The 22,169-nt window shown below is 45.1% G+C and overlaps 1 protein-coding gene across 3 annotated transcripts in view; it reads left to right on the top strand.

Moving 5' to 3' along the window:
- Positions 1 to 255: 255 nt before the first annotated feature.
- ABHD6 (abhydrolase domain containing 6, acylglycerol lipase) overlaps positions 256 to 22,169 on the top strand; it is a 54,090-nt gene continuing 32,176 nt past the window's right edge. The window contains exons 1-3 of one of the 3 annotated variants that reach the window (XM_053219171.1): positions 256 to 656; positions 13,157 to 13,221; positions 20,415 to 20,566. In XM_053219171.1, the coding sequence (XP_053075146.1) occupies positions 20,448 to 20,566 (119 nt within the window). In that variant the 5' untranslated portion in view covers positions 256 to 656; positions 13,157 to 13,221; positions 20,415 to 20,447. Of the gene's footprint in view, positions 667 to 5,554; positions 6,983 to 13,156; positions 13,222 to 20,414; positions 20,567 to 22,169 lie in introns of those variants that run through there. The other 2 variants (XM_053219170.1, XM_053219172.1) reach the window with 2 other exon arrangements.

The raw sequence follows: 22,169 nt of genomic DNA, 5'->3' as shown, positions 1-22,169 counted from the left end.
TTAAATGAGACGACATGTGTAAGGCAGTGTTGCTTGGCTTGCCTGTGAGCCTGTGCCTATCTTTCTGAGCCTTTGGGGGGCAGAGATCCAGCCAGAGTCACTTTGGAGCCACGTGCCCAGTAGCACTAGGCACATAGTAGCTGCTCAGTAAATGAAACAACGCCTCGACGAACTCTGGCGGTGCCTTGTGGAACTGTGGCTCCTTGGGTCCCAGTCCGTAGCCTTTGCCCTAAGTGAGCTGTTTAGGGGCGGGGCGGGGCGGCCGGGTTCTGCCCTCGGCACTTAGCGCTGAGCGCGGAGAGCAATAGGCGCTGGCACTGGGGCCTGGGCTCTTAAGTGCTTGGAGACAGGTTGCGGAGGTCGGGTTGTGGAAGCCACTAACTCCTGCCCCTCCGGGTTTAACGCTCTGAGCTGGGGCGCAGAGGAGCTTAGAGTAGACCGGACGCTGCAGCCGCGGAGCTGCGCCAGGGGCGACGAAGGCGGAGCCGGCTTTTCCGTCGGCTGACTCAGGCCAGCGCGGCGCGCCTTTAAGGCGTCCGGCTGAGCCGGGCGCGGGGAACCGAGCGACGCGGGCACGAGCGCAGCTGCCGGACGCGAGCGCGGCTGGGGGACGAGGACTGGCCTCTGGATCCCGCGGCACTATCCGGGCGCCTGAGGTCAGGTCAGGTGAGCGCCGGCGGGCCGGGCGGGGGGTGCGCACCTGAAAGGGAGGGTATCCGGGGGCTCCCCTCCCCCCCCGCCCCGGCCCTGTTACCTGCCCTCCACTTTTCGTTGCAAGGCTGCCTGGCCGCCCCGCAAGCGGCGCACGGGGCGAAATGGGTCGGGAACCTGCACCTCGTGTTTCTACTCGGTTCTCTCGCTCCGGCATTAGCCCCTGCACGCTCCCCTCCAGTGCCTGGATAGGTTTGACATTCCCCGAATCCCAGATGCCCCTACTTCCCAGGCGGCCTGCTGCCCTAAGCCCAGGGACGAGGTGAGGCTGGGTCGGGGACCTGCACCCTTTTTCCTGTTCCGCCTCCCACCGCTGGCTCCGGCACCAGTCCTTCTGCGTCCCTCCGGGTGGCTGGATGGTTTGGAGGCTCCTGCACCCTCGTTCCTTCCACTTCCCGAGGAAAGGCTGCAGCTCGACCTCCCAGCTAATGGCGCCAACCCCCGTCCGGTCCCCAGATATCTGCGCCCCTCGGGACCTCCCCCAGCCAATACCTACCCCCAGCAGCTTTTTAGCTCACTTTTCCTCAGCCCACCCCAGTTCCCCTGGCCTCATGCCCTCTCCTCCCAGCAACCCTTGAGTCAAGATGCTGGTACAACCATCCCAACAGCCCGGTGCCGCCCGGCAACCCCCAGCATCCCCCGCCTACACTTTCACTGGCTTCTTGGCAGCCTTGGAAATTCGGATTGTGTAACGCTGGCTGCAGGGCAGAGCACATGCAGATGAGTGGAGGAGACCAAGTTGACAAGAGAGATAAGGAGAGAGGAAGAGGGTGCCAGAGGGTCTAGAGGCTGTGCATCCAGGGATATGTGCCTTGAGCCCTTTTTGTGCTCCGAGGTTTGGTTGATTAAGAAGAGGTTTCAGCTTGGACTGGAGACCAGCATTTGCCTCACCTCTCACCTGTCCAGAAAACCCTAATGGCTGGCTCTACCTGGCTGGGAGTTAAGTTATTATAAATAATAGCTGACATAGAATAAATACTGGCTGCCAGATCATGTGCTAAGCACCTTTAGAGGATTACCTGCCTTACTTCTCCCAACAGCTCCCAGAGGTAGGTACCAATGTTATGCCCATTTCTCAGAGGAAGAATGTGCCCCCTTCCCAGGGCACAGTGAATCTGACCTCAAAGCCCCCATTCTGAACCACTAGACTTATTTTTACCCAACTGTAACTAATAAATTCTTATCAACATTTTTATAACATAGGAAGTCAGAAATAAGAGAAATTAATAATCTATGTTCTTAGCACCAATTTATTTTTCTAAAAATATTTTCTCAGACCAACGAGGGGTCCTGGGTGTCCTCCTCAAGGAGCCTGATGCCCAAAGAGAAGGGACATGCTGGAGGCCATACAGCTAAGAAGTACCAGGGCTGGGATGCTAAACATGTCCTGGGATGGTCAGTCCTCACTTCCTGGGTTCCCAGTACTGCCCCAGCCCATCAGCCTAGGCCCCTGGAGATTCTGTTCCCTCTTTGTATCCTGATTCCCCCCTCCCCCACCCCCTGCCTCCTGTGCTATAATCCAGGCAGGTGACCTGCTGCCTTTGCTTAGGCTGTTCCCTTCTCTGGGAATGCCCTCCCTGGAATCTCTGAAGTCTAAATCTTACCTTAGCTCCAGCTCAGCGGTCCCCTCTAGGAACACACCTCTGATTCCTCCCCTGGCCCCAACTGAAAGTGATTCCTTTCTCCCCTGGGATCTTATAACTGGGATCCTACTGCCTTCCACCTTCATGATGGCATCTGGAAAGTTCTGTCTGCATGTGTCTGCCTATGCTCTCTGGGGCAGCTATGCTGGTGGGATCAGAAGCGTTCCTCAAGACCCTTTTTCCCATCTGCCTGGTGAAGCCCCAGGACAAAAGGGGAGAGAGAGAGAGAAAGAGAGATCCGGGGTGGGGGGGGTGGTGGGGAGAGTTATGACATGGTTTCCAAAGTAACGATAGACTCAGAATTTCTGAACCCTGCAACACCAAACTCCCTTCATTGAGCTACAGCCTGATCACAGGGAGAATGGCTCAGCATGGTACCTAACATTATGATTACAGGTTTGTTTTTGTTCATGACCCAGAGGATTCCCCCCAGAGAATCAGAGAGACTTGGGTCCAAATCTCACTGCTACCACTGCTACCTGTGTGGCCATGGGCCTATTATCTAACCTCTCTGAGTCTTAGCTTCTGGTAATGGCACCTGTTTCAGAAGGCAATGGTAAGATTTAGATAAAGCACAAGGTCCAGCATGTGGTAAGCACTCAGTAAGCACCAACTATTATGGAGAGTGAGACAGTGTTGGCTCCACTTTGAATTACTGGAAATGTATTCAATCGTTACTGACTGGCTCATATTGACTCTGCTTAGAGGTGGGCCAGAGGAGTCCCAACCAAGAAGAGGTAAGCATTTTTTTTTAAGATTTTAATTTTTAAATCATCTCTACACCCAAAGGGGGCTTGAACCCACAACCTCAGGATCAAGAGTCACATGCCCCACTGACTGAGCCAGCCAGGCACCCTGAGATAAGCATCTTGTGTGTGTGGTCAGAAAGGCCTCTGAAGCTTTCTTCGACACTACACCGTCCATTGCTTTGGTAAAAAGAATGGCCTTTTCTGTTTTTTAGCTTTAAAAATCTGAGCTTTGAGTTCTGTGAGGCTGTGAGGCTGCACTGATAGTAAGATAAAACACTCGTTCTTAGAGGTTACATGGGTTTGCACTATGTGTTGGTTCAGACTTATCCTTGGGGCAAAAGGTTTGAATCAAAGATTTACTTTGGATTAGGGAGGGAAGGAAAATAACAGTGAGTGTTTTTTCCTAGTAAGCAGCTCAGAGTAGAAATCAGCTTCCCTACCAGTCATATTCTTTACCAATGCCTGATTGTTTTGGTGACTAGGTCAATTTTTACAGTGATGAGTGTTCAAAAGAAAAGGACCAGGAATGTCTCCCTCAAAGCTAAGTGTTTGGAATATGCTGGAAAACCGGCTCGGTGGGTTGAAAAAAAAAAAACCGTTAAAATTTCTCCTAATTTGATTATTGGCATAAGTTACGATTGCCTTTGATAATTTCAAGACTGTTGCGCTTAGATATTTTAAGTCATACATTTTTGTAAGTTTTCATGGTTCTGTGGCATTTAGCAGGCTATAGGACTTTATCTCTGTGACCCTGTAGGGACATAAATACTTTTCATACTGTCAACATGGTGGCTATCAACTTCAAATTAAATAAATTTAAAAATTCTCTTCTTAAGTCACACTAGCCACATTTCAAGTGCTCAATAGTGACTGTATTAGGTAGAGCAGATCGAGAACATTTCCATCTTTCCAGAAAGTTTTGCAGGATGGCGCTGTTTATATCAAAAAGGCCATGGGCGAACAGGGTTAAGTTCCATTCTTTCTGGCAAGTCACTTGCGAACCAAGAAATGGAATGTGCCGAGGATATTTCATTGTCAAGAATTAGGATGATACTTAAATCCCCTTAGCCTCATTTTCGCTTTCTGGTTCACTGTCGTTTAACCCTGCCAGGTTCAAAGGATTAGGGAGAAGATGGAATCAAATGAAATGTCTTCTAGCAGTGTTTCTCCATCCTGGCTGCGTGTTAGAATGGCCTAGGGAATTTTAAATTATTTTATTTTATTTTGAGAGTGAGAGAGAGCGCGTGCAACTCACATGCACAGGAGCAAGGGAGGGGCAGAGAGAGAGGGAGAGAGAGAATCCCGGTCAGCCTGAAGCAGGACTCGATCTCACACCCGTGAGATCGTGACCTGAGCCAAAATCAAGAGTGGGAGACTTAGCCAACCTAACCATCCAGGCGCCCCCGCCTAGGGAATTTTTTAAAAATACCCATGTCCAGCCTCTGCCCCAGGCCAAATGAATCTGAATCTCTGGGGATGGTTTCCCAGAATCTATATTTTTAAAATGCTACCTGGGGGAGTCTGTGCAGCCAGGCCTTCAAGACTGTGAACTTAAAAGAAAAAAAATCCCTGAGGACTGGAAGACAGTGTTTCAAGGTAGATATAGTAAGTGGCTAAGAATGCTCCTTGTTGATTTACTTTAGCAATAAATCCAGGGTTGGAGGTCAGTGGGTTCACTTCCTTCAAAAGGGCTCTCGGTTGAGGACAGCTTTGTCCCCAAGGGTGCATTTGGCAGTGTCTGGAGACATTTTTTTTGTCACGACTTAGGGGTGGCTTCGAGTGGGTAGAGGTCCCAGATTCTGCTAAATATCCTACAATACATAGGACAGCCTCCCACAACAAAGACCTAGCTGGCCCAAAATGTCAGTTGTGCCACAGCTGAGAAACCCTGATCTAGACACAATTTTTGCAAACCAAAGTCCTATCTGACCTTGGATGTAGTTGTCTCTTGAAAGAAGGTCAAGATATGCTCCTAAACTGGGCCCTCAGAAACCCTCTGGATCGTATTCCAGGCTTTCCAATCCCAGAAGCCACGTAGGGTGTCACTGCCTGTCGTTGGATGCGTTTGGGGCTGCACCAAGGAAACTGCTGATTCAGGGGCACAGGGCAGTCTGCGGATGACGTGGGGAGAGGTTCTTACACTGCTGCAGGTTGGGATCCTCTTCTTTTTGTGAAGCAATTATATAAAGTAATAGCAGCCTTTGCCTTGGGCTGTTTTCCAGAAGCTGTGGCTCTGTGGCTGTTGGCGTTGGATGTTTACTTTGTGATATACCCCAAACAAGATTCGAGCCTTGTGTGTGATGAATTTTGGGAATGGAGCAATGGGCTAGACTCTGGGAGTATCAAGACAGCAGCACAGACACTCCCACTGACTCCCGCATCTGAGTGGCACTGGAGGGGATGGAGGGCAGGCAGGGTCTTCCCGGCTGTACAGAGTGAGCACTTGGTATCTGCCCGTCACTGCTTGGGGCAGTCTCCACGCATCCTCTCATTTTGTCCTTTCACAGGGGCTGTAGGAGGTCAGCTGATTCGCCAAGGTCACACAGCTGGTGGGTAGCGGAGCAGAGATTTGAACCCAGGCTGTAGAACTGCAGAACTGAATCCCCCGAGGAGCATTTACAGACTGGGGCTGTGCCTCCCAGCCGAGACTTGTAGGATGAGCTGGAGCTCACCAGGCAGGGGGGAGAAAAGGCACATGGGGGAGAGGGTATCATGCGTGCCAGAGCCGTGGAGGTATGAAAGAGCATGACATGTCAGGGATTATAGCTCACTCAGAGATGGGGTGTGTGTGACAGGAGAGGATGATGCTTGAGAGACGGGGAGGTATGAAATCCTATGTAGCCATGTGAATCGTGCTGAGGACCACTGGGAGCCACTGGTGGAATGGGATGGAGGCAGAGAAAGAGCTGTGTGACATTGGGCAGCTTGCTTAACCTCTCTGAGCCCCAGCCTCCCATCTGGGAAAGGCCTCTAAAACTCAGCACTGCGAAGATTGTTCATTTTGTTGGTGACCATGAGGAACAGAGTGAAAGAGTGGCCTGCAGTGGCACTGGTGGACAGCCCTGTTGATTTGTGACCTCCTGGCTTATCCTTATTTACAAAGTGCCTGCCACAGGCAAGGCAGTGTGTCCTCAAGTGCTGTGGCGAGGTGTAGAGATGTAGTAAGACTCATGTTGAAGACTTGCAGCCTCGTGGAGGGCGCAGTGAGTGTTCTCACGGGTACTGTGATAAAAGACACACATCCCCAGGGCCACAAGAGACGAGTATTCCGACAAAATATCGGAGGCATGGAGGTTCCTAATGCCTGGGGGACCAAGGGCAGGTACACTGAAGGAGATAACTCTTAACTCTGCCAGAAAGATTCGTGAAGGAAAAGATCGGGGTAAGTCATGGGCATCTTCCAGGTAGAGAGATTGGGGGAAATAGAGAAAAATAAAAAACCGGTTCAGGTGCGGTCACCCAGAGGGTCAGAGTATCAGCATTTCTGGTATCTGATTCCCTGCGGTTTCCAGATTACAGAGGGGAAGCAGAGGTCATCATAGTACGAAAATATTCAGTGATGAACTTGCCACGTACAGACTGAGCCTCCACTCTATCACCCCTCCCTCTGTATTCAAGCCAGGCTCCGGGACCATCTACATCTTGGTCATCTCTCCCAGCTCGTAGGATGTTTTGCAAATACATACAGGACAAACACTGAAATTGTAACTCTTGTGAGAGAGGCAAGACTTCATGAAATGAAAGCAAGCGATGTTGGAGGACTGCTGGAATGACATGTCAAGGCAGTAATAGATGAGGATCTGGCAGTGTGACACCTGATGAAGAAAAGGGGAAAGAGGCTTGAAAATCAAACAAGCAAGCCCTTGAGAGATCAATTGGGTATGTTTGCAAAAATGTCCTTTTTGCAATAGCACTGGTCACCAAATGTTAACTGGAAGGATTTATCAGGCTTTAAAATGATCCACGTGAGATTTATTCTTTGTTCTAAGAATTAGCACAGGATTGCAGTTATGACCTAATTTTGTTTAATGTTTACTATTGCTTTTAAAATACATTGGATTTGGGTTTTTTTTAATGTGGATTAAGTTCTAAACAGAACTGTTTTCCTCTTAACTGTGAACTCTCCCGTACCACGTCCCTTTTTCTGATGCTGATTCTCCTGGGTTATAGAGATGTCCTTCGGAAGGAGATTCTGGCTAGAAAGAAGGTGGGGACCAGCTCACAAAGGGCCCTGAATGCTGGGCCTCTGCTGGGAGCCAGAAATCTTGTCCTGATTAAAAAAAAAAAAAAAAAAAAAAAAAAAAAAACCTCCTGGCTGTTGATAACAGGGCTCCTTTTTGTGGAACTCCGACTTTGTTCCTGCAGTTAGAAAATGCTGTCGACCAACTTCACCTCCTTTAGAAGTGACAAAACCCTCTTTAATCTCCTTGCTTTTCCTTTTATTTTGAATCACAGATTCCACAATGGGAGAATGTTTTTCTTTGGGGTGCTGAGGTTCTATTTTAGGCCCTCTGCTATTGCATACCCATATAGAAGGCTATTTTAATTCTTTTCAGTCATGTGGAAGATAGTCACTTAAGCGGTGCTCTTTCTAGCACTTTACCTTTGAGAGGTGACCTCAGCTGATGACAGTGCATGCATTTGCACTAATCTGTAAGAGAGGTGCTGGAATAAAAATTTGTTCTGGACTCCCTGAGAGCCTGAAGGCTTTGGGATCTTTGGAGATCAAAGGTCAAGTGACTTTGGCTCTTCATTTATCCAGCAGGAGACTGTCTTGTATTTCTGTAGAGTTTCTTGTTTAAAACAAAAGTTTTGGGGGCGCCTGGGTGGCTCAGTCCGTTAAGCGTCCAGCTTCGGCTCAGGTCATGATCTCACAGTTTGTGAGTTCGAGCCCCATGTTGGGCTCTGTGCTCATAGCTCAGAGCCTGGATCCTGCTTCAGATTCTGTGGCTCCTTCTCTCTCTGCCTCTCCCCTGCTCATGCTTTCTCTCTCTCTCAAAAATAAGTAAACATTAAAAAAAAAATTAAAAAACAACAACAAAATTTTTTTAACGTTTATTCATTTTTAAGAGACAGAGACAGAGTGCAAGTGGGGGAGGGGCAGAGAGAGAGGGAGACACGAAACCTGAAGCAGGCTCCAGGCTGTCAGCACAGAGCCTGACGCAGGGCTCAAACCTGCAACCATGAGATAGATCATGACCTGAGCCCAAGTTGGATGCTTAACCGACTGAACCACCCAGGCGCCTCTGGGCTTTCTTGGCAGGCAGTTATTTCAGACGATCACCATAGTCTACATCTTAACCCGAGCAGTGGTGTTTTGAAGATGCTAGGCTAGGTCAGGGCATACGTTGCCTATTTTATTGCTTGTTTCTTGACTGATACAATTTTTTAGAAGACAGCTGCAAGACACATGAGCTACTTCCCTTCCAGCAGAAGTCCTGATTGAACTGCATAACTTTCTCCCCACTGACTGTGTCCCCTTCTCCAGGCAATCGGGGTAACAGGATTATCTGGTTCTCTGATTCCCTGCCCACAGGACCAGCCAGGCTAGGCTGAATTTCCTTGCCCGACAAGCTGCCTTAGCTGGTAGAAGCAGGGGAGGGAGTTGTGGGCTTGGCTGGTTCTTGAGCCAGAACACCCAGGGGAACCAGTTGCTAGCACTTTGGAACCTAGAGAGACAGAGTTCTCCTCTTATCAGTACCTCTCCCAGAGCCACAAAGGAGATATGCATTTCCAGTTTATGCACATGTATGGTTCCAGAATGGAAATCCTTATCTTTTGTCTTAGAATGCTGGACTTGATCAAGGACTGAAGTTCCTGTCAAACTGACTTAACCTTTGGATAGTCACACAAGGCAGGAGCTCTCCCAGTCTTTGTTATCTTAGTAGGCAGCCTGTGTAGCTTGTGGAGAGAGAGAGAGAGGGAGGCAGGCTACCGGCCTTCATATTTGTATTTGTTTCTTCCCTTATCATGTGAAACAATTAAGCTTTGGTCGCTCTCTCTCTCATGGGCCTTTTTTCTTTCTTTTTTTTTTTTTTTTTAATAAATTGAACTCCTGTATCTTACTTACTTATTTGTTTTATTTTTGAGAGAGATAGAGAGTGGGAGTGAGTGAGGAGCAGAGAGAGAGAGAGAATCCCACAAGGTATAAAGAGAGAGGGAGAGAGAGTGTGGAGCCCGGAATGGTTCTCAAGTTCACCTGACACAGGCCTTGAGCTTATGAACCGTGAGCTCATGACCTGAGCCAAAGTCGGATACTTAACCAACTGAGCCACCCAGGAGCCCCTGCTGTGGGCCTTTTAATTAGCTTAGAGTCCAGAACTGGCCAGAAGAAGTTTTTGTGCTAATGAAAGTGTTCTCTATGCTCCCTGCCCAGGATGGTGGCCATTAGCTACATGTAGCTCTTGAGCAGGTGAAATGTGACTAGTGCACCTGAGGAACTGAACTCTACATTGTATTTAATTTTGATCAATTTAAACAGCCACATGTGGCTAGTGGCAACGTATTGGACAATGCAGGATAGACCATTCTATTTCAGGACTTTATATTATATTTTGTAATTAAATAGAGAAAGCCTTACACATGCATATGATAGTAATTCAAAAGATATAACAGGGGGCCACCTGGGTGGCTCAGTCGGTCCAGCGTTCGACTCTGGATTTCCGCTCAGGTTGTGATCCTGGGCCATGGGATCATGCCCCTGTTGAGCTCCTTGGTGAGCATGGAGCCTGCTTGAGATTCTCTCTCTCTCTCTCTCTCTCTCTCTCTCTCTCTCTCTCCCTCCCTCCCTCTCCCTCTCCCTCTCTCCCTCTCCCTCTCTCCCTCTCTCCCTCTCTCCCTCTCTCCCTCTTTCTCCCTCCCTCCCTCTCCCTCTCTTCCTCTGCTCCTTCTCTGTCTCTAAAAAAAGGTCAAAAGATACAAGATGCAGCCATGGTAACCAGTTTCCTGTGTATCCTTCTCCCTCCCTCTCCTCTCTTTCTGTCTTTGTCTCCTTTAATGCAAAAGGTATTATTCTATCCATTCTCTGCTGTTTCTTGTTTTTTGGTGTTGCTTTTTTTTTTTTTGAGTTAACAGTGAATCTTGGGGGACACCTGGGTTACTCAGTGGATTAAGTGTCTGACTTTTGGTTTCAGCTCAGGTCATGGTTCGTGAGATCAAGCCCTGCATCGGGCTCTTTGCTGACTGTGGAGCCTGCTTGGGATTCTCTCACTCCCTCCCCCTCTGCCCTTCCCCTGCTCATGCTCTCTCTCCCTTTCTCTCTCTCAAAATAAATACATAATTTTTTTAAAATCTTAAAAAAGAATGAACCTTGGAGGTCATTACTCATAAAGACAAATAGAACTGCCTCATTATTTTAATGGCTTATGTTTAATTTTATTTGTATTTAATGGCTATACGTAATACTTCCTTATAAAGCTATACCATTGTTTACTTAACAGATGCCCTATAAGTGGGCATATGAGTTAATTTCACACCTTTGCCATGATAGATTCTACCGTGACACGTAACCTTCCACAAACATGATTTCATACACTAGGTACAAACATAAACTCTTAGAAGAGATTCTTAGGTTGAAGGTATGTGCATTTTACAATGTCACAGATTTTAACAAATTGCCATGCACAGAGTTTGTTCATGGGAATATAAATTGGTATATTTATAAATTTATATATTTATAATATTTATATATATAAATATATATATATTTATATATATATTATATATAATATATATAAATATATATATATTTATATATATTATATATATAATATATATAAATATATATAAATATATATATATATATATTTATATATATTATATATATAATATATATAAATATATATAATATATATAAATATAAATATATATATTATATATAATATATATAAATAAATATATATAATATAATATATATAATATAATATATAAATATATAAATAAATATATATAAATAAATATAAATATATATATTATATATATAAATATATATTATATATATAAATATATATATTATATATATTTATATATTTATAAATTTATAAATTGTATAGAGCATCTATTTGCCCACAGTCTCTGCAACATAGACTGTTTCTAAACTTTTTGTTTTTTGCTGGTACGGTAAATAAAGATTGCTATTGTTGCCTGGGTGGCTCAGCTGGTTAAGTGGCTGACTTTGACTCGGGTCATGATCTCACAGTTTGTGAGTTTGAGCCCAGCATCAGGCTCTGTGCTGACAGTGTGGAACCTGCTTGGGATTCTCTCTCCCTCTCTCTCTGCCCTCCCTTGTGTGCTCTCTCTCAAAATCAATAAGTAAACTTAAAAAAAAAAAAAAAGGATACCACTGTAAAAAATTAAGACTGCCATTAGCTTGTCAATTTAATCTGCATTTCTCTTATTATAAATGAGCTTGAGGGTCTTTTTATATGTTCGAAAGTCATTTGTGTTTACTTTCTGATAAATTATCTACTCAGATCATTTGCCCATTTTCCTATTGGGTTTTGTTGTTGTTTTGATTTTTAGGAACCTTTTGTGCATTCAGGAAATTAGTCTGTTGTGTCTGAGTGTGTATTGACAAATCTTGATCTTGGTCATGGTGTATCTTTCCGTGTGGACATTGAAAACATGTTTATGCAGTGAACATGTTAATCTTTTTGTTATGGCCTCTGGACCTTCTATCTTACTTAGACTTTCCCTGCTCAGATATTTTCAAACAGAGTTCTTATGTTGTCTTACAGAACTTCCATGGTTTTATTTTACTTTTTTAGGTTTAACTCTTTGACTCCTCTGAAATAATTCAGGGGTTGTGTGGATTTACCTTCCCACTCTTCTGCCATGGTGCCTTGGCACTGTGTCTCCCTTTCCAGCCCTGGTTTTGAGCTGTGGGGTCCCTCTAGCAGCCACTCTGGTAGAAACATTATCCTCATTTGTTCCCTGGCTGCCACCTTCTCATTCCTTTCTTTATGCTGTGTTATGTTGTTATGTTGTGTTATGTTATTTTTAAGTAAGCTCTATGCCCAACTTGGGGCTTGAACTCAGAACCCTGAGATTAAGAGTCGCATGCTCTACCAACTGAGCCAGTCAGACACCCCTCTTTTTTTTAATTAAAAAGTGTTTAAATAAATTCTACACCCAGTGTGGGGCTCGAGCTTAGAACCCTGAGATCAAGAGTCACATGCTCTACCAACTGAGCCAGTCAGACACCCCTCTTTTTTTTAATTAAAAAGTGTTTAAATAAATTCTACACCCAGTGTGGGGCTCGAGCTTAGAACCCTGAGATCAAGAGTCACATGCTCTACCAACTGAGCCAGTCAGACACCCCTCTTTTTTTTAATTAAAAAGTGTTTAAATAAATTCTACACCCAGTGTGGGGCTCAAGCTTAGAACCCTGAGATCAAGAGTCACATGCTCTACCAACTGAGCCAGTCAGACACCCCTCTTTTTTTTAATTAAAAAGTGTTTAAATAAATTCTACACCCAGTGTGGGGCTCGAGCTTAGAACCCCGAGATCAAGAGTCACATGCTCTACCGATGGAGCCAGCCGGGCGCCCCTTCTCATTCCTTCCTAAGTACAACTTTTAGGGAAACCCTAATGACGAAGGGAGAAGGCAAGTTTTAGTCTTTGGGGGTCTTAGTTACGTTTGTAGGTCTCAGAGCCCCCTTTCACCTGAGTGTGCCTGTCCCCCCCCACCCCCACACCCCCACCCACACACACCCTGCTTCTTGCCTTTCTCCCACTGCAGTCCAGGAGTCACCAACTCACTCCCAGCTCTGTCCTGTCACTGCACATTTCTTCTTTGACCTCCTTCATGGCTTCCTAGGCCTGGCTCATTATCTGCTGTGCCCTGCCCTTTGTGCTGGTTTCTTAATTGGGGTAGGTGAGCCAAACACAAGGTGGGCTATGAAGCCACACCTGTGCCCGTGCCCAGGAGGAGAGAAGGCCATGCCAGCCATCGCGCCGTCTCTGGTGAAGCCAGCAATTTTCTGGCTGTTAGCAATTCATTTACCTTCTCATTACGATTTAATGCTTTGTCATTTTCTTTCTTGTGATTCCAGAATCTCATTTTCAGCTTCTGCCAGAGCCAGGAGCAGTTGGGAAAGAAGGCTGTGTTCTTTGAAGAGTGAGTATGGCTTTTTAACACTGTTGCTTTAAGAAAAGAAAAAAGAAAAGAAAAGAAAAGAAAAGAAAAGAAAAGAAAAGAAAAGAAAAGAAAAGAAAAGAAAAAGAAAGAAAGAAGGCAGCTCTTAAAGAGCCTGAGGCTCCTCTATAAGCCCCCCAAAAACCCCTCTCCAGGCCAACCTGCAGTGGTGATTTCTCTGGTTCAGTGGTCTGGGGGGAGGAGATTGGGCACCTGCAGGTTAGATACATACCCAGAAGCCCCCTATGGACAGTTCTCAGAGTGTGCCAGGAGCAAGGTACGAAGCTTGGAGGTCTAGAAGAACTGAGCCTTTGGGAACCAAGATGCACACCTGGGGAGTGTGATACTCGAATCAGCCCCAAAGGCAGAGAGGCAGAGAGGTTCATCTGGCAGCCAGGACATGGGAGTGTTTCACATGAAGGGGGCAGCCTGGGGAAAGACAAAGCATGAGGCTGTGCAGGGCTGGCGTGGGGACAGGAGTTGGTTATTTGGGGTGCAGGCAGAGATGTGGGAGTTGGCCCAGGAAGTTGGGTTGGGATCATATCAAGTAGTCTGAGTTCACATTAGACCTGGGCAGCCTAATGCATGATGTGAGTTGTGAAGATTCCCCTGGCAACTAGTGTTAGGGATGTGACAGAATGGGAGCAAGAAGAAAGGATGACCCGGACCCAGTGTGGTGGCTGAGGGAGCTGTGATCTGTCTCACACCTGGTATCTCACACCCAGTGGGAATTTTTCTTCCCACCCAACATTCCTAGTAAATGTGGAACCAGACTGGCCTAAGGAATTGGTTGCAAGAGGCTTTCAGGGGTATAGACCCTCTAAAGCTGTGCTGTCCAATATGGACAGCTCCTTTTCCTGTGTGGCTACCGTGCACTTAAAATGTGACAGGTGTGAGTGTAGAACTGAACTCTGAATTTTATTTAATTAATTTAAATTTAAATAGTCATGTATTGAACGGCATAGTTTGTCTAGACTCACAAGTTGGCTTCAGTGCTGGCACCTCTCCACCTGTGCATTAACAGGAGTGGAGGGGGACATAGGAAGAGTGAAAGATGTATCACAGTCTGGGAAGCTAGATGGATGGGCACAAATGAATGAATCAGGAGAAGGGGGAGAGATGTGGGACTTCTGAGTCATGTGGTAGTCAAAAGGCTTTTGGAAAAGTCTGGAAGGGGGTACTGGCCAGGCATGTTGAGTTTGGAATTCCCCGAGGAAGGGAATGGTGGAGGAGGATGTAGGGATGGAGAGCTGTCCGAGGAAGACAGTGAGGAGAGCATTATGGGAATATCAGGAGACAGAGTGAGGAGAGCATCGTGGGAATATCCAATGGAGAGAGTGAGGAGAGCACCATGGGAATATCTAGGGGGAGAGAGAGGAGAACATCTCAGAATCCAGGCCCCGCATGCTGGTTTCAACAGCAGGGCTGTGAGAGCTGCAAAGCCAGACTGAGGCGGGCAGAGTTGGGCACCTCACAGCAGTATTCCTGGGGGTCATGCCACACTTTCAGTGATGCCTCAGCAAGCTTAACTGCTTGGTGGGAAATTTCAGTGTGATTTTCTTCCAGGATGAAGATGATATGTACGATAAGAGTTAGAACTGGCCATTTCTTGAATTATTGTGTCCTCAGTCCTGGGGCTTCCACGTAAGAGGATCTTAACATCTTTGTATTTTTTCTAACTGTTGATCATTAGTGATAGTTTTGAAGGATTGGTTTATCTTGACAAGGGCCTAGTTTCAGAAAGCAGCGTTGGGTAGATGGAACAATCTTTAAGAGCTTGGATAGTATATTCAGATTTTAGGAGCTTAGTATTTCCCTAATGGAAAACATTGGAGAAGGCATTTTCATATTGCTGAATTAAGGGAAAAAATTGTAAGCAGCACTGGGAAGTTTTTTAAAAGATACCAGCAGGAATAGGGTAATAAGTTAACGGGTAACTTATAAAGTTAGCATGTTACTTGCTCTTAAAACAGTTCTAGAGAAGTGCAAAGAGCGCCAATGGGGACACTGGACCCCCTGCCTTGTGCATAGTGGATGCACAGTGAATCCTGCAGCCAGAAAACCCTGAGAGAAAACCAACAGAGCATGAACCAGGGACATCTGTAGGATTGGTTTGAAATAAAGACCATTCTGTTCACCAGCCAGGTGACCTGTGGGGCACTTTAAAATTCTTTAAGCCTTAGTTTCTCCATCTTTAAAGTGGGAGAGGGGCTCCTGGGTGGCTCAGTCGGTTTGGCTCAGGTCATGATCCCAGGACTGTGGGATCAAGTCCTGTGTCGGGCTCCATGCTGAGTGTGGAGCCTGCTTCAAATTCTCTCTCTCCCTCTGCCCTCCCCCACTCACTCTCATAAATAAATAAATAAACAAACAAATAAGAAAATACTTATTAAGAAATAAAGTGGGAGAAATGCTTTCTACCTCATAATGTTGTGAGGGATGAGATGAGAGGATGTATATGAACTGCCTGTGTGGGGCGTGGTTTACAGTAGTTATTTAATAGGTGGAGGTGGTTTACAGTAGTTATTTAATAGGTGGAGGTTGTCAGTCTTGTATCTTTGGCTGTGATGGTCCTGGTTATTATTGTTGCTATTGTTGTTACAATAATCATTATTTTGAAGAGACCAGAACTTTAGTCTGTCAGACTTGATGGTGTATGAGTAAAATATCTAGGGAAAGGCAAGATTCTTTGAAAGTGTCTCACATTCTGTTTTCTCTTGGAATTCGGTTTTATACCCTGAGATTAAGGTGTTAGAACTCAGGATTCCCAGTTTTCCAAATCAGTGAGAATGTGAAAAGACAGTCGTGACACATTATGCCTTACTCCTAGCCCCCAGACGAGGGACTTTGAGATGCAATGTTTGTTTATGTGGATCCACTGGTGTCTCCTCTATCCAATCAGTCTTCATCCCTGTGTTCAGAGATACAGGCCCTACATGCACAGCTTGGATGCTAACAGGAGGAGGCCGGATGGCAGGCTCAGTCTGGGTTGTGAGCCTGTGTGACTCTCCCTGGTGTCAGAACGGACAGCTCTCTTCCTAATGTAGCTTCTCTTCGCTCTGTGCCACAAGGCCACAGAGGTCATTGTCCATAACACTGGGGTGCCTTGCTTTCACACAACAGATACATAAAATGCGTGCAATTTTTTTCTCTTTTTCAATCTTTTTCAAGAATTCAGGCAATAAGCATTGTCAAGCCACAGATATTTGCCTGGTACTGTTTTAGGTTCTGGGAACATGTAACAAGGAGTAAGATTCTTGAGGGGGCAAGCCAGATCCTACTCTTTAATTGCCTGGTATAATTTGAGAAATGTTTTAAGTCTGAGTAGGAGAAGACAGAAGAGGTGATTTGGATGAGTGTTCTTATTTAATAGTTGAGGAAACCAAGCTCTCTTCCTGGTAGAGAGGCAGCGGGAATGTGCCCCCCCCTCAGCCTGGTTGGCGCCCGAGCCATTCATGTGTCACCATTATGATTTTCACCAGACCTATATATCGCCTACTTGGCATTTTTCTTTAAATTGACTGCTTTTAACTTAATTTTAAAAATTAATTTTCATAAATTGAAAGCATCCCTCTACTTGCTAGATGGAATGCTGGCCCATTCATGAAGGGCTTAATATTAGATCTTAAAAAAAAATAAGGAAGGCAGGAAGGAAGGAAGAGGAGGGAGGGAAAAAAATCAACACAAAGAAACCATGTTATTAAGTAGCTAGTTACTGTTGCTTGCAGGAGGGGAAGGCTTAGAGAGGTGTTTAATAACACCATACTGAGAATTTCTCTTTGACCTAGACAGAACTGAATAAGAACTGAAAGCTGATTTCTCTGTATGCATGTCAGTGTTATGTTACCCAGTTAATGCTGTGTAGCCCTGAGCATTATTCAGTATTCTCCTGCTCCCTAACGTCATCTTGCAAGCAAACATCAATTGTATGGGTCCCATCCTTTGGGAAATTCCACTCTCCACCCCTTAGTTGACTTTCAGTCATTGGCGGTTCCAGGTTCACAAGGTTTCAGTTTTCCTGTCTCCAGACTCTCCTTTGGGTACAATAGAGTATCCTATAAACAAACCTCAGCAGGGTAGGAGAGCTTCCTTTTTAAAGAAAGGCTGGGGTAAGTCCTCTTTAAAATGAAGGATGATGCAGAGGTAGGGATCATCACTTCCTCCTTATGTATACTATGTGTATAGAAGAGTCAGAAAGCATTAGTTTCGGGGCACCTGGGTGGCTCAGTTAAGCGACCGACTCTTGATTTCGGCTTAGGTCATGATCTCACCGTTTATTTTGCTTTAACAAAACAGAGACTGCTTGGGATTCTCTCTCTCCCTCTCTTTCTGCCCATCCCCCCTTATGCATGCTCTCTCTCAAAAATAAATACGTTTTTAAAAAAGGAAGGAAGGAAGCAAGCAAGCAAGCATTAGTTTCTTCACCCAGGGCCTGTCCATATTTGACCTGTTCAGGGGAAGTGTAAAACAGGCTTCTCTATAAGTCCATGCCTTTACTAAATTCATCAGGCTAGGGGTGCCTGGGTGCTAAGTGGGTTAAGCATTTGACTTCTGCTCAGGTCATGATCTCACGGTCCATGCGTTCAAGCCCCATCCGTGTCAGGCTCTGTGCTGATCCTGGAGCCTGTTTCAGATTCCATGTCTCCTTCTCTCTCTGCCCCTTCCCTTCTCAGGCTTTGTCTCTCTCTGTCTTGCAAAAATAAATAAAATGTTAAAAATTTTTTTCTTTAATTGATCAGGCTCTACAAAAACTCCTAATTGAAGTTCATTCTGCAATTAAATGGGAGGTGGAGCCAGATAAAACTTTCCCCCAAAGTGATGGAGAGGTCCATAACAGTCATTGGCAAAGCCATGATGCCTCTTTTTGATGATTAGACCTTGGGGCTACCATCCCCAGTGTCAGGGTCAGTGAAATAATGGCTTTGGGCATAAAATGTTCTAGTTCCTAGTCAAAAGGAACATCACGTAATTAACCTCCTGCAGCTCAGGAATCGGAATTCATAGTAACCCTCAGCAGTTTTTAGGGACTTTGTGTGATTTGGAAAAGTCCTCTTGAAGGTGACAGTTCCTATTTTCATTGACTCTTTTGTGACCAATGTTCAAACAGATTTCTAAAATTCTCTTCAGTCTGAAAGTAATTTGCTTACCCCTTGACAGTGAGGCCTTTTTAGCATGGTGAATTGTACCCTGCGTTAAATAGGTGACTCCTCCAGGGAGTTTTGTAATTACTGAAAGGAAAAAGTCAGCTCTCTTACAGCATCATTGGGAATGGTTGACTGTCCCCAAAACAAACAGGACTGAGCCCATTTTGTAACTTAGTTTTTCATTCATTCATTTGCACCGTATTTGTGTCCTGTACTATTCTTGGGGCGCTGAGAAAGAACATACAGACTGGCCTGACCCTCAAGGAGCTCTAGTTCTAGGAGAAAACAGGCCAGTGACTTAAGTGTGCTGAAAAGTGTTTATAGTGATTGAGAAGCTGAGAGGCCAGTTGAATCAGAAACACAGACAGTGCTTCTGTCCCTGAGAGGGCTTTCCTTCCTGCAGATTCAGCATGGTACCCACAAAGAGCCTGTGCGTGTGACTAAGAACCATCTAACCCACCCATATATTCGTCTGTCTCCTCCACTTCCCCCTAGACTGTGAGGGGCTTGTTTCACCAACCCCTTGTAGAGGACAGAACATAGATGGAGATGCCATAGCTTCATGGAGAAATTAGGAGTGATGACAAGTGTAGGTATTTAACAGCAGAGAGCTTATGAAGATTGAAAAAAAGGCCATTAAAAAAAAATTAGACGACGTATAGCATGGTGCAGAGGGGGTGGGTCCAAGGAGAAACCTGTTTTGTAATCTTGATTCAACCGGCTGAGTGACTTTGGGCAAGTTACTTAGCCTCTCTGTGCCTTACTTTTCCCAGCCTATAAAATGAAATAAAACACCCTGCCTGTTTGACAGGACTGGTGTGCTATACCAAGGGTTGATCACTTTCTGCCAGCAGGCCAAAGAGCCTGCAGCCTCTTTCTAACAAAGTCTTGTTGGAATAGTCACTCCCATTTATTGCATGCTGTGTCAGACCTGCTCTCGGAGCTGGGGACACACGATAGTCCCTGCCCTCCTGGTGCTCCCATTCTAGCCTTCAGATGTGTTCATCTAGTCTTCAAGAAGACCTCAGAAAGTACAATGCAAATTCTACCGTTTTGATTTGTTCCCTCTTAACTTTTTATTGTATGGGACTTATTTTTGAATAGGCTATTATACATATATGTGATAATAACCAAAAGGTTTAAATAGGTACATGGTAAAAAAACAAGTTTTCCTTCTATCCTTAACACCCCAGCTACTAGTTCCCCACCTTAGATGAACTGTTACTGATTTGTTAACACATCCTTTCCGTGATAGTAGCATTCACGCGCACACATAGATGGTTTCCATTTCTGTCTGTCTTTTAGGTTCTCTGTCCTAAGTTTTAATTTTTATTTATTTATTTTTAAAGTTTATTTATTTATTGGGGAGCAGGGGTAAAGAGAGGGAGAGAGAGAAAATCCCAAGCAGGCTGTGCACTGCCCGATGTGCAGAGCCTGATGCAGGACTTAATTGACTAAGCTACCCAGGCACCCCTTGACTTTTAATTTTTAAAAATTGCAAACTTATAGAAAAGCTGGAAGAATATTACCATGTAACCTTCACCTGGATTCACCAGAGGTTAACATTTGCCACATTTGCTTTAATGTTTTCTCTTTTCCCCTTCCCCAGTGACTTTTTTTCTCAATTTTTAAAAGTGAGTAGCAGAAATGAACATTGAGTAGCAGATATCACTATTCTTCACCCCTTAATACTTCAGCAGACGTCTCCTAAGAGCAAAGATTTTCTACGTATAAACGTAACCACAATTTTGTCACACTCAAGAATTGTGTCACAGATACAGTAATGCTATCTCATATCTGTTCTCAGATTCCCCCATTTGTTTTAACAACATCCTTTATAGCTTAAAAAAAATTCAGGATCCTCTCAAGGATTCTTTATTATATTTAGTTGTTATGCCTATTTAGATTTTTTGAGCACGTGGTCAGCTTTTGTTTCCTCCTGACTTTAACCCTCATTCTGGGTCCTTCTCTCTTCCACTTTGCCTTTTCCCCTTTTCTCTTGAGACAGAGTTTCAATGCTGTCACTCTCTTTAGCCCTGCAGGTGTCTGCCAGCCTTAAAGAGCAGGATGGATCTTGATGTGGTCAACATGTTTGTGATCGCAGGTGGGACGCTGGCCCTCCCCATCCTGGCATTTGTGGCCTCATTTCTCCTTTGGCCGTCAGCGCTGATAAAGATCTATTACTGGTAAGTTAATTTTATAATTGAAGTATTCAAGAGTATCATAATAATAGTGTCATCTTCTCTGGTGGTGACTTTTGCCCTTTTGGTGGTGGTGGTTGTTCAACATTTTACCATGAACTATTTCAAATATACAGAAAAGTTCAAAGATGTCCTGTTTTGAGTTTGGGGAGTATTCTTGAAGAATTGGTGGTAACTCCTCACCAGGTAAATTCTTTCTGGTTTCTGATAGTATCTTTGCCTGGGAGGCTGCCCTCACTCCCAAAGTCACTGATTCTGTCTGCAGGCAAGAATTGTGCATGTTTATGGGAGCTCCTTTGATATTTTCTTGGTCATTGGATTCTTAAATTTTTTTTGTTTATTTATTTTTGAGAGAAAGAGACATAAAGTGTGATGGGGGAGGGGCAGAGAGAGAGGGAGACACAGAATCTGAAGCAGGCTTCAGGCTCTGAGCTGTCAGCACAGCGCCTGACAAGGGGCTCAAACCATGAGCTGCAAGATCATGACCTGAGCCAAAGTCGGACGCTTAATTGACTGAGCCACCCAGTGCCCCATCTTGGCCATTGGATGCTAACCCAGTGGTATCCTGACAGGTGTAGAGATGTGCACTGAAAAATGAATTAGAAAGACCAGGGCCAAGGAGATGGCCTGGGTGGGACAGAATGGTTTTAGATATGTTCTAAACATGTTCATTAGTAAAGTGACAGAAAGAAAAAGAAGTTTCCAAAATTTTTATCATCCTTGTACCATCTTTATGATTCTCGTCCTATCTGTATAACATCTCTACTTTCCTTTTGTATTTTCTTTAGAGTTAAGTCCCTCTTTTTACCTTAAATCAATTTAAGAGTGATCTCAATATCACTACTGTAAAGCAGAAATATCTGTTTGCTCTACTTGCCATAAATAGTAAAATAATATTAAAAAATTAAATAAGCACAATGTCCTTAAACAGTGTTTTAATTCTACCCTGCCAAAAATACGGCCACTCCTTTCTCTTTGTTACAAAGTCTAGAGAGGTGTGAAAGATACGGCAGCCCGAACACAGCCTTCCTCACTGATGGAATCAGAAGATTAACAGTGAAGGGAGATTTGCTTTCTCATGATGTGCTTCGGTGGTTTTTCATGCCATGGTCCATTTACCAAATAAAATCACCCCTCGTGCCCAGTGGTGTGTGTCCCCTGGCGAAGGCAGTACTGAAATAGACCTGGTTCCTCTCTGTGCCGCCGGGAAAAGTGAAGCACAAGGAGATTTAACCAGGACCCTGGCGGTTAGAATTGCCTTCCAGGCACGGAGAAAAGAATGCAGGGAGGTTGAGCTTGTGCCCTTTATCTGCTCTCCTTTCCGGCTCCCTTTTGTTTCATTAGCGTGTGGCATTTTCCGCCTGCCAGCCAGGCTCCGATCCTTGAAAAGAAGCTAATTGAACCGAAGGGAGCTTTTCATCCCGTGCTCTCCTTCTCCTTCTTGGAGGAGGGTGCAGTGGTGGTGACCCTTTCAGAGGGTCACCCGGGACGTACCTCTGCAATGACGGGCTGAGATTCTGGCCACTTAAGTGCCATTGCCCTGCAGCATTGACAGCAGGGTTCCTTTGGGGCTAAGGCTCCCGTGTGA

Source organism: Acinonyx jubatus, chromosome A2 (assembly GCF_027475565.1).
Source record: "Acinonyx jubatus isolate Ajub_Pintada_27869175 chromosome A2, VMU_Ajub_asm_v1.0, whole genome shotgun sequence".
Classification (NCBI taxonomy): domain Eukaryota; kingdom Metazoa; phylum Chordata; class Mammalia; order Carnivora; family Felidae; genus Acinonyx; species Acinonyx jubatus.
The sequence above is the reverse complement of the archived record's forward strand: the minus strand, read 5'-3'. Positions and strand labels throughout refer to the sequence as shown.